This window comes from Diabrotica virgifera, chromosome 2, assembly GCF_917563875.1.
Source record: "Diabrotica virgifera virgifera chromosome 2, PGI_DIABVI_V3a".
NCBI lineage: Eukaryota > Metazoa > Arthropoda > Insecta > Coleoptera > Chrysomelidae > Diabrotica > Diabrotica virgifera.
In genome coordinates this window covers 191,127,846-191,145,319 of record NC_065444.1, presented here as the reverse complement: position 1 = coordinate 191,145,319, position 17,474 = coordinate 191,127,846, and the positions used below count along the sequence as shown (strand labels likewise).

Below are 17,474 nucleotides of genomic sequence, written 5' to 3'. Positions count from 1 at the left end.
TTGCATTGAATTACTAATTCTTTTTTATATATTAGAATATTTGCTAATATTTTAACTTGAAAACTAATGTCAGATTTTAATAACTAAATACGATACAAATATACGTAGCGATACAAATATTTTATATAAAGAGAACACAAAAATTACTTATGAAGGTACCAAAGATATATAGAAATAAAGGCAAAAATTAAAAAGTATTTTTCATCGTTCCCCGGTAAAATGCAAATATCTGTGAATGAGTTTATTATCTTTAAAAAATATTGGTTCCTTTACTTTCCAATCGGCGGAGCCACTTTATAGAAGCAAAATATTGGATTGCAAAGAGTTCGTAGTCCCCCATTTTTAAAGCTTATTTTTGATTTTAGGCTCACGAAAGAATTATGTAATGTAGGTAAAAGTCCAATCTGTGTTCCTGTGGAGAGAGTTTTTAAAAATTTTATTTAGGTTTCCTTAAAAAAAATTGAGAAAAATGGGTAAAAAACCGACATTTTACCAATTTTTTTAGAAAAAACTAAATAAAAATTTTAAAAAATCTCTCCACAGGAACAAAGATTGGGCTTCTACCTACATTATACATTTTTTTCGTCATCCTAAAGTTAAAAATAAGTTTTAAAAGTGGGGGACTACGAAAGCGTTTAAAATACTGATATTTACAAGGTAAATCTCCCTCTTAAAATACTGAACCATTTACAATTACGTACCTTGTGCTTTTTAAAACTATTTAAAAAGTCACTACAATTACAAACTTGCTTTTTCTCTGTTCTCACAACAATAAAAACTAATATACACAGCATTTCTTTACCCACAACCGACATATATTGAACAATTTTATTGACAGGTCATTGTAATTACCCAATCAGAGCACGTATATTGTTTCAGCTGCGCCCAGGACCAAGACTTTTGATGAATTTTCGCACATGTACATTTACTCCCTACGAGCCTATGGAAGTATAACTTCAAAAATCAATCGTTTATTTGTTGGTGCAACTGGACATCATTGTTTTTATGATTTTTAATAGAATAACACAAATAATAGTTATATACCCTATATGAATAAAGATTAATAAAACAATTATGATACGCAACTATAAATGGAAACTAAATGATAAACGCAAACGCAAAGAGATAAACGTAAAGAATATAATAAAGATAAATAATACAACATCAGCTACATAAAAAAGTCTAAAATTTAGACCAAATAGAATAGACCTATAATCAAGATATTTAAAATGTCGCAATATATAAAACTAATATAAACTAATATAAAGAATAATACTGACATTTTTGTAAAACACAAAATAAGAGATTTGTCTTCACTGACAAAGTTATATTAAATTTATTAACTAAACTAAGTTGCTTACCAATGGTTGTGACAATAGTCAAAGCATACACAACGCTGTTCAAAAAACTCCAGGATCGTTGTCCACTGTAAGAGGTCATACCGGCTTCATGAGCTGCATGCAGTTCTTCTTCAAATGTTTTCAGCTTATTTCGGAACAACGATTTCCAATCATCTTCTCTTAAATTATGGCTTTTGGACCAAAGCAAATCAATAAAATCTCGTTTGACTCTTTTAACTCCACATTTATAGAAATTTTCAAATTTGCCTTCAGTAAATTTAAAAATAAAACCAGCTGCACCACAAAACATCATAATCAAAAACAGTTCAAACATGCATTTATTCCACAAAGTTTTTATTTTTTTGTATTCAGTTCTCATCTCAACTTTGTATAATCTGTAAGCTCTAATAATTTCAAATATTGAATAGAACCTTAGTATTTTGTACAGGTCTCTTAATTTTACCTGTGGAAGACGTACAACTGTTTTCCTTGAAACAACACTCAATGTCCTAGGATCAAGTATTTCCACTACCTTTGAAGAGTACTCAGGTTTTTTTCTGTGACGAAGTCCTGATGGGGACTCTCGTCTTAACGCTTTAGCTTTTTTGATTATAGGACCTGAGAACTCAATATCTTGCATGGTTGTCTGTAAGCTAGTCTCTGAATACTTTCGTGGTCTCTCCACAATCATATCTGACTCAGAATATTTCCTAGGTTTTTCTTGTAGGAGTTGTTCCATTTGCTCTCCGCTTTGGACATGTTTATTAAACTCTTGATCTACTATTTTATTTGGTGCCGATTGGCTTCTCTTTGCTACTTCCTTATTATTTCTAAACCTCTCCCTACCTTTTATAGCAGCATTTGTTATAGTTTTCTTAGTTTTCGTAAATAGAGCAACCACTTCATCCTGAGCCAAATCCGATAAACTTTTCTTTCTAGGAGCATTTGTTTCAATGGCCTTGAGTTGCGCTTCAAATCTTTTAAGCTTAGTTCTAAAGCTATTGTTTCTACTAACATTGTTGCTTTTGTTGCTATCTTCAACAGAAGGTGTATCTGTTTCGCTCAGATTGTGTTTTATTAGACTTTTATTTCTTTTCGGCCTACGTGGTCGTTCGGGTGTCTTCGGTTTCGGTTCGACTGGTTCTTCGTCCGAAGTAAATTTGTCATCCAAGTTTCTTACCGGTGTAGGATCTCGTCTGGTCAAGCTAGTACTTCGCTTCTTTGTGAATCTTCGTCGTCTTCTGGCAATTGTATCACTATGCACTTGTTCTTCTGTGAGAAGGTTTTTAATTTTCTCGATGTCGATTTTTTCCGATTCATTATTCACACAGTTCACTTCACTTTTCTCGCGAGATGTTGGCATGGAATCCATGCTTGCCGACCAACTAAATTTATATATAGAATCAAGAGCGAGGAGATGTGTGTCGACTGGAAGCTATTTCGGGGAAATATCGCAATGCGGTGGCATCAGGTGGTTCGTTTCATTGTGTGCAGTGTAGAGGGAACTACCGTGTACAAAGTTTTAAAATAGTCTAGAAATAAGTTCGCGTTGGGATATACAAAAAATATACAGGTCGCTGCAATTGTGATATAAATAAATATAATAATTATTGTAGAATTGTATAGAGGAATTACAGGCCACGATAAGATAATTCAAAGAAATAATATAAAGAGCGTATTAATTTAAATATTATTGATACAGATATAAACTGCAATAAGCCATAATAATTCTGTGATAACAACAGATATTAATAATATACTGTAACGTATTGATAGATTAAAATTTCATTATCTGTAGTATAGGGGGAACTACTATGTACAAAGTTTTAAAATAGTCTAGAAATAAGTTCGCGTTGTTATATACAGAGCGCTGCAATTGTGATATAAAATCCTATATTTATAAATACAAATAAATATAACTTTTTAGAGAAATTATAGAAGATAAGATAAAACAACGAAAAAATATAAATAGCATAGTAATTTGAATATTATCGATACAAATAATGTAAACTGGAATAAGCCATAATTTTTTGATAACAAAAAATTTTAATATACCTACAGGAAAGTATAGATGGATTAAGATGCGTATTTAGAATTAAATAATATCTACCACATGAGATTATTAAACACACATAAAATATTATTTATTATATAGGGTGTGTCAAAAGTAGCGCGACGGGCAAATATTTCAAGAAACGAACATCGGACCGAAAAACTGAAAAAAAGTCAAAAGCGACAGATGCAAAGGTTACTACTTTTATGCAATTAGAATAATTGAAATAAAAATAATAAACAATAATTTAAATCAAAGACTTTTCGATAAGAAACTGCTTTCTGCCTGCATCCTTTATCTCTGGCTTTTAAAATATATAGGCACAAGAGACGACGAATATAAAAGAAAGTAAATAAAGGACACTTAGGCCACGTATTTACCTTCTTTTCCTGTAGGAAAAGGACCGAAAGACAGTTTTAGGTACTCAAATCTGAGTAAAGATGAAAAAGATAAAGGTAGTTTCTGTTTTCATTTGATTCAGAGTTGGACCACCATCCACCATCTCCATATAGCTATTTCAGCATCTATGCATCCTCAGTGGAGCTATGCAGTCACAACTCTAAAACAAAATCAACAAACCCTGCCAATTTAAGTTAAGGGAAAACATCGCGATGCAATGAATCCACCTTTTGAGACGCAAAACAGCGACATTTTTCGTAATACACTTATTTGTCGAGGCAGTAAGCTAAATAAAAAAAATTGCATACACTCATGATTAGTGACTTGTTCAAGCCTTTTCTACTACAACCCTTTTATAAATAAGCACTTTATACCGATAAAACTTACAACAGAGCATATCAACAATACATAAGTAAAGTAGCTTAAGTAGCGGTAAGGATTAATTTTATTTGGTTTGCTAATAATTAGGGGTAGGGGGATACTTTCACCTGTTTTTTTTTCAAAAAAGGGGTCAACTTTATTCTGAGCATCTCTTGCATACTTTTTACGCTTCAAACTTTTTTTTAAACAAGAATAATGCTTTTTTTAAACATATAAAAAAGTTATGGTGAGTTTTCCCTGAAAAGTATTTCATTTTTTGATTATTTCAGACCTCCGACGCCCCTGGGGACATAAGGAGTTTCGAGAAATAAGAAGAAGATTATTTCACGTTGCAATGTTCCATTTTAAATTTGATTAATAAAAACATACTTTTTATTAGCTACAACTCTGCTTCTATTGGTTTTACAGACAATAAACCATTTTTTCAATTTTTTAAAAGCTATTTTTTTGCTAAGAATATTTCGTTCTTGCGAGTTATCTGCGAAAACCGTCTAGAAAGGTGTTTATTTTTTGTTCAAAAATGAACATATTCGCTTACAAATAACTCGAAATGTATTGACTTGATGAAAAAACTCTATTGAGCAAAAGTTGCTTAGAATTAGTAAGTTTATCTATTTCCGGACGTATTTTGACGGTATATTTTTCACCCACGAGAATGGGTGGACTCATCCTTAGAGCAAAAATACACACACGAAAAATAATAATCACTTTTTTTGACATGTAAACAATGCGTAGGTATGCCCAATTTCATATCAATCCAAGCTCTTCTATCATATACAAAGGCTCTTTAAAATTCGGATATTTTGCAATATTTTACCGTGAGTGAATAGACTATAAGGCCCATCGGTGGGTAGAAATTGAAAAAAAAAAACGTATCATACCAAAATAATTACCAGTTTCTAAGCAAAATTTGCTTGCAAAATTGATTACCAAATTGAGGGAATTATTAGAACATGGAATATAAAAATGCATTTGAAGATAACTGCTTAATTTGTCTTGAAGTCGGTTGAATTTTCCTGATATTTGACAGAAGACAAAGCAAAACACTAAGTTTGATTGAAAATCATAAATTAATCATTTTTTTTTTGTCTCAGTTAGCCCTAGTTAATTAATGCATTTGAGCGGGATGCGGGCCCCATCAAGTGCCCGGACTCTAGGCGGCCTACTAGTCCTCCTAATGCTAAATACGGCGCTGTACTCGCCATCTACATAGAAACTAGAAACGAAATAAATTCGCGAATGAGAGCAATAAAAAGAGAGCATTGGATCAAGTTCACAAGTGACATGGATCACAACATCTATGGCGGACACAGGATAGTTTGGAAAATGTTAAAAAACAGAAAAAACTAGTAACTGAATTTGTTCAGACAAATAAAGGGGATACCAACTGAGATATGGGAAAAATATTTCAAAGAACTCTACAAAGGTAAAGACGCCTAGAGGATCACCAACACGATTACAAAAGAGAAGACAGGTATATCACTAAAGAAACTGAAGTATGTAGAAGCGATAACGAAGGTCTTAAAGAATAGACGGTCGCCAGGTAATGATGGAATACTCAACTAACTGCTGAAATACGGCGGTCAGAAACTCACTAATTCTCTCACAACATTGTTTAACAAAATCTTAGACAGAGCAGAGATACCACAAGATTGGCACACCAGTATCACAATACCGATTTTTGAGAAAGGGCAAAGATTATATGCGGACAACTACAGAGAAATAACTCTCTTAAATATGACAATGAAGTTATTCACAGGCATACTCAAGGATAGATTGGAATCACAGATAAAGAACAGAGAAAAACAGCAAGGATTCAGAAAAGACAGGTCGATGACGGACGCAATATTTGTCATGAAACAAATGAAAGAGAAGTCAATAGAATATAACAAACCTGCATATATTTGTTCGTAGACCTAACGAAAGTATTTGACAGAGTCGGACTTAGCGATATAATTAAGAAAATTAAGCAAAAAAGGATACCGGCAAACGTTGTTGAAGTAATAAAACTAATAAACAATAAAAACATGACAAAAATTAAAACAAACGACACCACTACGGCCAACATACCAACACCAGAAGGAATCAGGCAGGGAGACAGCCTCAGTACATTTCTATTCAATATACTATTTTCTACAACTATAGGATACAGACTCGGCCACAGTAGAATCAGTAGATTCTGCTATGCTGATGATGCAGCCCTGATTGCAGAGGACGAGGATGACCTACAAAGACAACTTTATCAATTCTATCAAGCATGTCGACGGCTCATCACGAACATATCCACACAGAAAACAAAATGTATTACCACTGCGAAAGACCCCATTTGATGCAAGCTCGTTGTAGAGGGGAAACCTATCAACAGCTAAACCAGTTTAAGTATCTAGGTGTAGAGTTATTAAGTTATCATGACCCAGTCAGAGACCTAAGAGGACAAATTAACAAGGCCTTTGTCTTGTCCGGATGTTTGAGAGATGTGGTCTGGAATATCCCATATTGAGAGTGGAAAGCAAAGTTAGAATTTATAAAACTGGCATCAGACCTGTTGTGACCTATTGCATTGAATCAAGAGAAGACAGCAATAAAACAAAGAACATGCTACGAACAGCCGAAATGAAGACACTAAGAGCAATAGCAGGGGAGACAAGAAGAGATAGAATACGAAACAACATCATCAGGGAACAATGTGGCGCGTGAAAAATGTAGTCGGATGGGGCAGGCAAAGACGAAGAGAATGGTTCAGTCTTGTAAAAAGAATGGAGGCGCACAGACTACCAAGAATTGCGCTAGAAGGAAAACCAGAAGGCAAGCGTCCACCGGGGAGACCACCAAAAAGATGGAGAGATAGCTGGCAGTCTACCTCTCAAGAAATACTTCAACGTCCGAATTTACAGATAGATCTACAACAAGTATAAGAAGAAGAAGAATTTTTTGACCAGAGAAAATTTGTGGGGGTTTCTTGTCCGGTATCATTTTTCCGGGGATTATTTGTCCGGACAGAGTTCAAATAATATTTGTATTACCGAAAAAATGTGCGAACAGATGCTGACAATTTAGTATCTCAATTTCCAGGAGTAAAAGGTGAAGCTTGGTACAAGAAGACAGCAGTGCAAAAATTGAGCTTGTTTTTCACTAATGAGATGTTATATGTCGGTTCGCTAAACTCAGACACAACTGGCTAGTGGTTTAGTAAAAAAAATAATTACTAAATAGTTAATTATTACTAAATAGTTAGTAATTTTTCCAATTTTGGCAAAATTGGCCAAAAACAAAAAAAAATTACCTACTAAAATCACCAGCCAGTTGTGTCTGAAATTAGCAAACCGACTATGTAATTATTTTTATGTTATTTGGTATTTTGCTAACGTCTAAGAGGCTTAATAAATCAAAAATAGGTATCATTCTTGTTTAGTTTCACTCCTTCAAGGAGTAAACACAACAACGCTTGAAAATGTGTCAAAGGAAACATTTTTTTTATGTCGGTCTCTGACACCAACGTTAGCTTTAATCTTCAGAAAACCTATGTTAGTTGTGGAAGGTTAAGGATTGATAATGATCAATATGACACATTAAGTTAAAAAGTAAAGACATACTCACCCAATGTGGTATAAACAGTTGCACAATATACAATAGCGTTCCAGAGCGTCCATATTTTGTTGCCCCGGTTTATAAGAATGAGTTGTGATTTTTGATAAGCTGCTATAATATTATCCTCATATTTGAAGATCATTCGAGCGGCGGCTCCCTCCCATTCCCCTTCTGATGTTTTGTCAGGCATACTTATTGATAAGTTCCGTAGATTCCTAATTAGATTGTATCGATCTGTCCTAAGATCATGTTCTACTATTTTGGTTTCATGTGAACCTAAAAATTTAAAGATTTTATTAGAAGTTGCAACAGATGATGCATGATTTAGATATGGACCATTTGTTAAAAACATATTAGTCAGGTTATATTTTTAACTGCTTCCATTCTTTACTACACATGCAAACATTTAAATTAAAGGCAGAAAGTTGTTTGCAAAATAATATAATGGGCTTAATAAAAATAAGTGGCATACAATTTTTTAACAAGTCTTTATATAAATGTGTAATTATTGTAAATATTTTACCGTATATTTTCAATTCCCCTGTATACAATTTTTCTTAATAATTATTACGAAAACGAAATCAGTGTCTCATACATATGGACCTACGTTGGTCCAGATGGGTGGAATGGATTGTGGATTACGACGGCAGCGGACTAATTTTAACTTTATAAGTAAGAATAACACTCGCCACTGTGAACCAAATTTTATTATTAATAGTGATCGAAATTTATTGCAGTAGAATTTTAATAGTTTCGGATTTAAGCATGAAAATGGTAAGACAGGAGACTGTTTTGGTTAGTGGGGCAGTCGAATTTAACATCATAAACGCGACGGACGTGATCTTTGGGATAATAGAAAAAGACGAATAAAGACGGGTATTATGACAAGACGGTTATAATATTGGTTAGACGCAAATTATCTATAAATACATTTCTTTTTGAAAGAATAAGAACACGTAAAATTTTAGTCGCAATTACACAAACACTTTTACGTTTCGTCAATTTAATAGTATCTAGAATTTAGTTATTTATTTTATTAATTAAAACTGTTAAACATCACACGGACTTTTATTACGATTGTCTTTAACGAATTCTAAATAAATATACATTTATATTATATTTATATTATACATAAATATACAAATTGCGCCGAGTCTTATTTCTTAAAACATTTTCAATTTATTTGCAAACCTGAAAATGCAGCATTATTATGATTTACTTAAATTGGAGAGATCAGGAAGAGTTTTACCGGTTTCGGGGATTTTCCCCTCATCAGTAGTCCCACATCCTCTTCTCTCCAATTCAACCAGGTACGTCGATCTGTGCCTTCCCAGATTGCAAAGAAAGAAATGTCACGAATATCGTAGCGATATTTGCTAAGAAACAAACTAAGTTCTCAATCCAGTAGTACAGAAAACGACAATAAATATCGTTCTCATACCACTAGATTGACAACAGATGGAAAATCTCTGGTTACTACCTCTGCGACTTTCAAAAATGATAAGTCATACGGGTGCCGAGACGAACATTAAGATGAGGGAATTTTAAATAATTCACATCCCATCTGCAACCTTTTTTCTTTGCAATCTGGGAAGGCGCAGATCGAGGTAACTGGTTGAATTGGAGAGAAGAGGATATGGGACTACTGATGAGGGGAAAAATCCCCGAAACCGGTAACACTCTTCCTACACTCTCCGATTTAACTAGAGTATAATGCTGCTGAATTTAAGGTTGCAAAGAAATTGAAAATGTTTATAAATTTTTAATTCATTTAATCTTTCGTGGAGTACTTAGGAAACCTTCTCGTTGGAACTTTACGACGCTAAGCAGATGGGACGTGGATTATTTAAAATTCCCTAATCTTAATGTTCGTCTCAGCACCCGTATGAGTTATAATTTTTGAAACTCGCCGAGGTAGTGACCAGAGAGTTTCCATCTGTTGTCAATCTAGTGGTATGAGAACGATATTTATTGTCCTTTTCTGTACTCCTGGATTGAGAACTTAATTTGTGTCTTATTTTTTAGTTACATAAAAAATGTGAAAATTTGAATTCTGGCAGTGGGGGAGTACCGTTTAATTTATTTATCTTGTCCATAAATGGAAAGTTTATTGCGCCACTCTCAACGCATGTACCACTAAAAAGCGACGGCATAGGGCTCATACATTTTCTTTTACGTTCTCCTATGTAAGTTTTAGACTCTTAAGGTGCCTAAAATTATTAGCAAATTTCATCTCTAGTGGCTCTTAGTCTAGCATCAATTATAGAAATAATTTTCTCGGTCTGGTCACTGCCAGTATTCATTTCATTCAAGTTATATAAAATATTCTCCAGTTCAACAACTATACCGTTATAGTTAATTTGGATACACAAGTATTTTCCCTACTGCTATCCGTTTAAGTTTTGCGATATTGTTATTAAAATATGTATTTAACGGGGCTATTTTATTAACAAGATTAACAAAGACCTGAAAGTCTTCCACGCGTTCAGCAAATATTCCTGCGTCGTCGTCACAGTGACATTACCTGGGGTTCTGAAATTGTTTTCTAAATTATGTTAACCTATAAATACTTATCAATCGGTGCTTTGTGGCGACTGCAACGAGTTTGTTTTACTCATTGTTATACATTATGTCCTCTAGTGGTGAATTGTTGAAATAGTAAAAACGTTTTCAGATTTTGGTCGTTTCTATAAGTTGTTGACAATTAAAAAAAAAATACCAAGTTTCTTGTAAAAGGTATATATTAAAATACCCTAAATAAGGGTCCCAATACAAAACGTTTTCGGATTAAGGAATCCATCATCAGTGTTTAAAAGCCCTAAAATTAAGTATAACCTAATTAAATGAGGTAAAAGTTAAAATTGACAGAGGTTTTCAAGAGCAAGAGGTCATACTTACAAAATTTGCATGCCTGAGCCACCAAAATGTATCGGGTAAAAACCCTTTAAATGTAAATAATAAGGATGTTTTACATATTTATATAAAATTCATTGGATGATATAGATAAACCTGGATGTTACCCAGGGCAACACAGGACTCTCCCCACGTGGTTGGAACTGTTTTTTGGAGAAAACGTCACATATTGGATTTCAATGGCCAACTGACAAGTGAATTCAAGAGCAACCCAAAATGACATCAAGAACTGTCAATGTAACCTAGTTGTAATATTACTTCAGCCACAACATTAAAGATTAATTTAAATGTTTTAAGATAAAAGAAAAACAGTATCAAATTTACAAATAGTAAAAATAAAAGATGTTCACAAAATATGAAAGATTTTTTTTTTATAAAAATAATGCATTAATTAAGTATTCAAAATAGGGAAATGAAATGTTTACGTTACAGGAAGTTATGCAGTCAACAATACCAATAGGTGTTGTATTAGTGGTATAAAATTGTCAATACGATTAGACAAATAATGGTAAAGGCCTTATACTAGGAACACAAAATAGTATGTAATGTGTATATATGTGTACGACTTTAAGAGTATTGATGAAATGATAATTTAATGACTGATAACTTTCTTGGTAGTCGACCCCACATAAATTGTATAATGATAAAAAAAGTGATATGATAATTGTAAAAATACTGTTTTGTTTTTATCTGATTTTTATCTGAAAATGAGACTAAAGTAACTTGATGACACTGAGTCCTCCAGAGACCTGACATCAAATTGGTTAAAAATGAAATGATTGTAAAATATGGGGGGGAGTAGGACGGTATGAGAAGTCTGACAGAGTATGTTGTGATATTGGACCATGGAAGATGTGTAGTGTGTTGTTATGAAATAATAGTTATCTAATCTATAAGCTATGAGATGAGGCTAAGAAGACAGGTGGCTGGAATGAGACTCAATTCTGATGGATGTGGTTGTATATGTGATGTAGGAGCTAAATTTTGGAAAATTAAAGCTGGTGTGAAATAATGAGGATGTAAGAGGATGAGGTACAAATGAATATTAAAGAGTTAAAGTAAGATGTTGCTTATCGACAATTGGGAGTGAAATAGATGTATGTGGTCGTCATGAATGGTGTAGGAGAGAAGAGGAAATTGTATCTGATGTGGTTTATGAAAAAAGTTGACGGTGTAGGGGTTGAAAATCTCGGTTAAATGACACATGGCGATTGACACAATTAGGACTTCTCTCCTTCTCTTTAACTATTTCTAAGTCTTCATACAGGTCCAATTTTAGGAAGTTTTTTTGTGAAATATTATGTAATAACGAGACATCTTCTGGGATATTAAGGGTATGTTTGTTTTTTACAAGATGTTGAGAGAAAGTAGAAGTGTTTTCTCTTTTGGTGTGCTCTAAGGAGCGTGAAGATAAGGATCTACAGGTCCTACCTATACATGTAGCGTCACAATCAGAACATTGTAATCTATACAGTGGTGTAAGAGTTAAAGAAATAGTTAAAGAGAAGCAGAGAAGTCCTAATTGTGTCAATCACCATGTGTCATTTAACCGAGATTTTCAACCCCTACACCGTCAACTTTTTTCATAAACCACATCAGATACAATTTCCTCTTCTCTGCTACACCATTCGTGACGACCACATACATCTATTTCACTCCCAATTGTCGATAAGCAACATCTTACTTTAACTATTTAATATTCATTTGTACCTCATCCTCTTACATCCTCATTATTTCACACCAGCTTTAATTTTCCAAAATTTAGCTCCTACATCACATATACAACCACATCCATCAGAATTGAATCTCATTCCAGCCACCTGTCTTCTTAGCCTCATCTCATAGCTTATAGATTAGATAACTATTATTTCATAACAACACACTACACATCTTCCATGGTCCAATATCACAACATACTCTGTCAGACTTCTCATACCGTCCTACTCCCCCCCATATTTTACAATCATTTCATTTTTAACCAATTTGATGTCAGGTCTCTGGAGGACTCAGTGTCATCAAGTTACTTTAGTCTCATTTTCAGATAAAAATCAGATAAAAACAAAACAGTATTTTTACAATTATCATATCACTTTTTCTATCATTATACAATTTATGTGGGGTCGACTACCAAGAAAGTTATCAGTCATTAAACAATTATCATTTCATCAATACTCTTAAAATCGTACACATATGTACACATTACATACTATTTTGTGTTCCTAGTATAAGGCCTTTACCATTATTTGTCTAATCGTATTGACAATTTTATACCACTAATACAACACCTATTGGTATTGTTGACTGCATAACTTCCTGTAACGTAAACATTTCATTTCCCTATTTTGAATACTTAATTAATGCATTATTTTTATAAAAAAAAATATTTCATATTTTGTGAACATCTTTTATTTTTACTATTTGTAAATTTGGTACTGTTTTTTTTTATCTTAAAACATTTAAATTAATCTTTAATGTTGTGGCTGAAGTAATATTACAACTAGGTTACATTGACAGTTCTTGATGTCATTTTGGGTTGCTCTTGAATTCACTTGTCAGTTGGCCATTGAAATCCAATATGTGAGGTTTTTTCCAAAAAAAGTTCCAACCACGTGGGGAGAGTCCTGTGTTGCCCTGGGTAACATCCAGGTTTATCTATATCATCCAATGAATTTTATATAAATATGTAAAACATCCTTATTATTTAAATTTAAAGGGTTTTTACCCGATACATTTTGGTGGCTCAGGCATGCAAATTTTGTAAGTATGACCTCTTGTTCTTGAAAACCTCTGTCAATTTTAACTTTTATCTCATTTAATTAGGTTATACTTAATTTTAGGACTTTTAAATACTGATGATGGATTCCTTAATCCGAAAACGTTTTGTATTGTGACCCTTATTTAGGGTATTTTAATATATACCTTTTACAAGAAACTTGGTATTTTTGTGATTTATGGTATACAGCCAGCTACAGGAAGTTTATTTTCCTCGTGGATTTTGTTGACAATTAGATGAATTAGATTAATAATGCATTTAAAACACATTGAACATTTTGACAGGCGACATTTTGCGCCTATGCCATTAATTAATTTTAGGTATTATAAAAATGGCACTATCCTAGAGATTACCGCTTTTAAAAGCTTGTCGATGATGGAAGTTTTATTATAATATTGTGCCATGGAGAAATTATTGTACTTACTCCAATAAAGTTTGATTTCTGAATAGATAAATGAATGATAAAGAAGTTAGCTGAACCACAATCTGAGCAAACGAGTCTATTAGATTGTAGAGGGGGAATAAATAGAATACTAGAGGGAACTAGAGTATCTATGTAATTTAACAGGGAAGAAGCTGTGTGCAATAACCTGAAACCGTGAGATAAAATCCCACATAGCGACAAATGCCGGGTTAATATAGCAGTCAAATAATTAAGTTAAATAATAGTACAAGAAGAAATAATTTTATTAACGTTTCGACGCCCAAATCGGGTGCCGTTGTCAAAATACAAAATATTACTAAAATAAACTAAAGTGTTGTTGCTAAGCAAAAAAATTCTTCTAATAATTTATTTAATCTCACTCATTTATATTGGCAATTCAGACATATATTATACATTTTAAAGTAGAAGACTTTAAAATGATATTGCCAATATTTATGAGTTGCGTTCCTGGGACGACTTACTGAAAGATAGTTCATTCGATTACATGAAATTAACCCCAACTTTAAAATGTATAATATATGTCTGAATTGCCAATATAAATGAGTGAGATTAAATAAATTATTAGAAGAATTTTTTTGCTTAGCAACAACACTTTAGTTTATTTTAGTAATATTTTGTATTTTGACAACGGCACCCGATTTGGGCGTCGAAACGTTAATAAAATTATTTTTTTCATTTTAATTGTGGTTTATTTCCCATATAAATAATTAATCATAAAAATGCCACAAGGAAATAGCTTCAGAACAATATTAAGAAATAATTTTAGTACAATCACCACTATTAGATTCGTATGTCTAAACTGTTTATGTAAACTAAGCGAACGAAAACACACGCCTGTTCCGATCCGTCGTCACGCTTTTATGTAAATTTTTTATTGCTTTTCTTTAACATTTATTCGTTTATCGCTTTCATTGATTAAAAAAACAGATTTTTGCAATGTACCCGGTCGAATATTAAAGTCAAGGTTTATAAACATCATAAAGTTCTCTCTAGGTTATCTGTCCAAAAACGTATCAAACAGTAATATAATTACTGAAAAGCTCAATCTCTTAAAAATTTAATATTTCAGTGAAAGATTCAAGTGTATACATAAATAACATGATGGTAATTTTTGTCAGTTATATAAACAATTTTTGTTTATGTGGAAAATCTACACAAAAAATAAACTACGTACCTTATTAATTACTAATTAGGCTTAGATACCGAAAGAGTAAATAAAATATCAAATATAAACAAAATATATTTCTACTGTTGGTATTTTCATTCACTATATCTACTCGTTATCACACGGATCCAGATAAAAAATGAAGATATCGATCAAGTGGACATAATGAAATACTTAGGAGTCTGGATTAGCACATTGGCTGCCACAAGGATCACCGGCGATCCTAACTAACAGATTACAATTGTGCCATTAGGATCACCGGTGTTACTTGTGCGTATTTAATTTTCAGAATTATTATAACGGTCGGCACTGTGAGGACGCTCAACTAGTTTTACTGTGGCACACTAGGAACCCATAGCTAGCTTATGTTATTTTGTTAGGCGCGATAATGTCGTAAATAGCTTGTAATAGTATAAGAGCTGTGAGACATTTTTGAGTAGGTATTTTAGGCAACCTGAAAATTTTTCAGGTGACTTTTCTATGATAGCCTAATACAAAAATGCCGGTCTGGCTGGAGGGTAGCGGTTATTTTCCCCAAAAATCCACCCCAAAGTTAAAAAAAGGGCAAAAATTGATATTACAAAAAATACCATTGACGTGACTTTAAAGTAAATTTAAATATTCAAATATAAAGAAAATAAACAGACCAGGCGATTTGAGGGCGATTTTAACTCTGCAAGATACTTGCATGGGCGTCCCAGGATTATTTTCAGGGGATGCATCTGAACTTCACAAGATTTCATCTGAATCTGTACATACTATTAACGAGTATAAAATATACAACTATACATGCATAGCTATGTACACTCCTTCCGGGCAGGGAGGTGCAATTGTTATTTTGACAGGGTATTTTTTAATATTAAAAATAAATATTCTAAAAAAGACAGGTTTTTTTTGGTGAAATTTTCCAACTGCCATGTGATCAAACAAATTACGGGTGCATATAAATGAAAAGCGCTATAGGTAAGCACCAGTGTGAGAAAGAGCGTATACCGATAGCTGTTTGCGTCCTCTGTTCTAACTGAGCGAGTCCGTTCGCTCGAGAAAAATCACGTGACCTAGCGATAACCATGTTGTTGTAACTTTTTCTTAATTAAAGGAAAATAATACGTACTATACAATACAGTGATGAGCAAGCTAATAACCGGCAAAATAGCTCAAAAGGTTGAAAACATAACACATTGCGAAACAAAAAGAGTTTCATCTCTTTTTGTTTCGAGATGTATTATGTTTTCCATCTTTTGAGCTGTTTTGCCGGTTATTAGCGCGCTCATCACTGTAGATTTTGCAAATATGATAGAAAAAAAAACAAATGTATTATTATAAATATATAGGTAGAAAAGTATTAAACTATAGACTAAATTAATTCTGTGTCTTGTACTTCTTCTTCAAACTCCTCATCTGAGCTTAAATATTCATTCTCTTTTTCTTTGTTAGACTCCCCTCAAGACTCAGATTCGTCTTCTACCTAATCTGTAAATAGTTATAATATGTATTTAGAGTTAATTAAAAGATTATTAGTGATTAATTAATTGAGTTGCTACGTATTCTTTCTTTTAAAACCAATACTTAATACTTTTCCTTATATAACCAATCACATCAGGTTTTTTATTTCTTAGTATATGACCAAAGTAGCTCATTTTTTTCCTTCATAGTGTTGAGTATTTCTTGTCTAATTTTCATCTTTCTTAATGTTTCCGCGTTTGTTACGTGTTGTGTACATTATTTTTTTACATTATTCGATAACACCACATCTCAACAATGGCAAGTCTTTCTTCAGATGCGCCCGTGGTTGTGCAGGCTTCGACTCCGTACAAAATGACAGAGAATACGTAGCAAATCAATTAATTAATCAGTAATTAATTTTTAATAAATTCTAAATGCATATTACAACTATCTACAGTTCATGTAGAAGAATAATCTGAGTCTCGAGGGGAGTCTGACGAAGAAGAAAAGAATGAATATTTAAGCTCAGATGAGGAGTTTGAAGAAGAAGTACAAGATTCGGACACAGAATTTATTTAGTTTATAGTTTTATAATTTTCTACCTATATATTTATAATAATAAATTTGTCATTTCCTATCATATTTGCAAAATCTATTGTATAGTACGTATTATTTTCCTTTAATTAAGGAAAAGTTACTTAAAAAACTATAATATATAACAATTACTCTAACGTTTCGAGGCACAACAACATGGGTATCACCAGGTCACGTGATTTTTCTCGAGCGAACGTACTCACTTCGCTAGAACAGAGGACGCAAACAGCTATCGGTATACGCTCTTTCTCACACTGCTGCTTACCTATAGCGCTTTTCATTTATATGAACCCGTAATTTGTTTGATCACATGGCAGTTGGAAAATTTCACCAAAAAGCTGCCTTTTTTAGAATATTTATTTTTAATATTAAAAAAT

The 17,474-nt window shown here is 32.8% G+C and overlaps 1 protein-coding gene across 2 annotated transcripts in view; it reads right to left on the bottom strand.

The window, feature by feature from the left end:
* The window catches only part of LOC114332032 (TWiK family of potassium channels protein 18), a 155,321-nt gene that overhangs the window by 52,319 nt on the left and 85,528 nt on the right, over positions 1-17,474 (bottom strand). The window contains exon 3 of one of the 2 annotated variants that reach the window (XM_050642979.1): positions 7,771-8,037. In XM_050642979.1, coding sequence (XP_050498936.1) covers positions 7,771-8,037 — 267 coding nt within the window. Of the gene's footprint in view, positions 1-1,361; positions 2,857-7,770; positions 8,038-17,474 lie in introns of those variants that run through there. The other variant, XM_028281738.2, reaches the window with a different exon arrangement.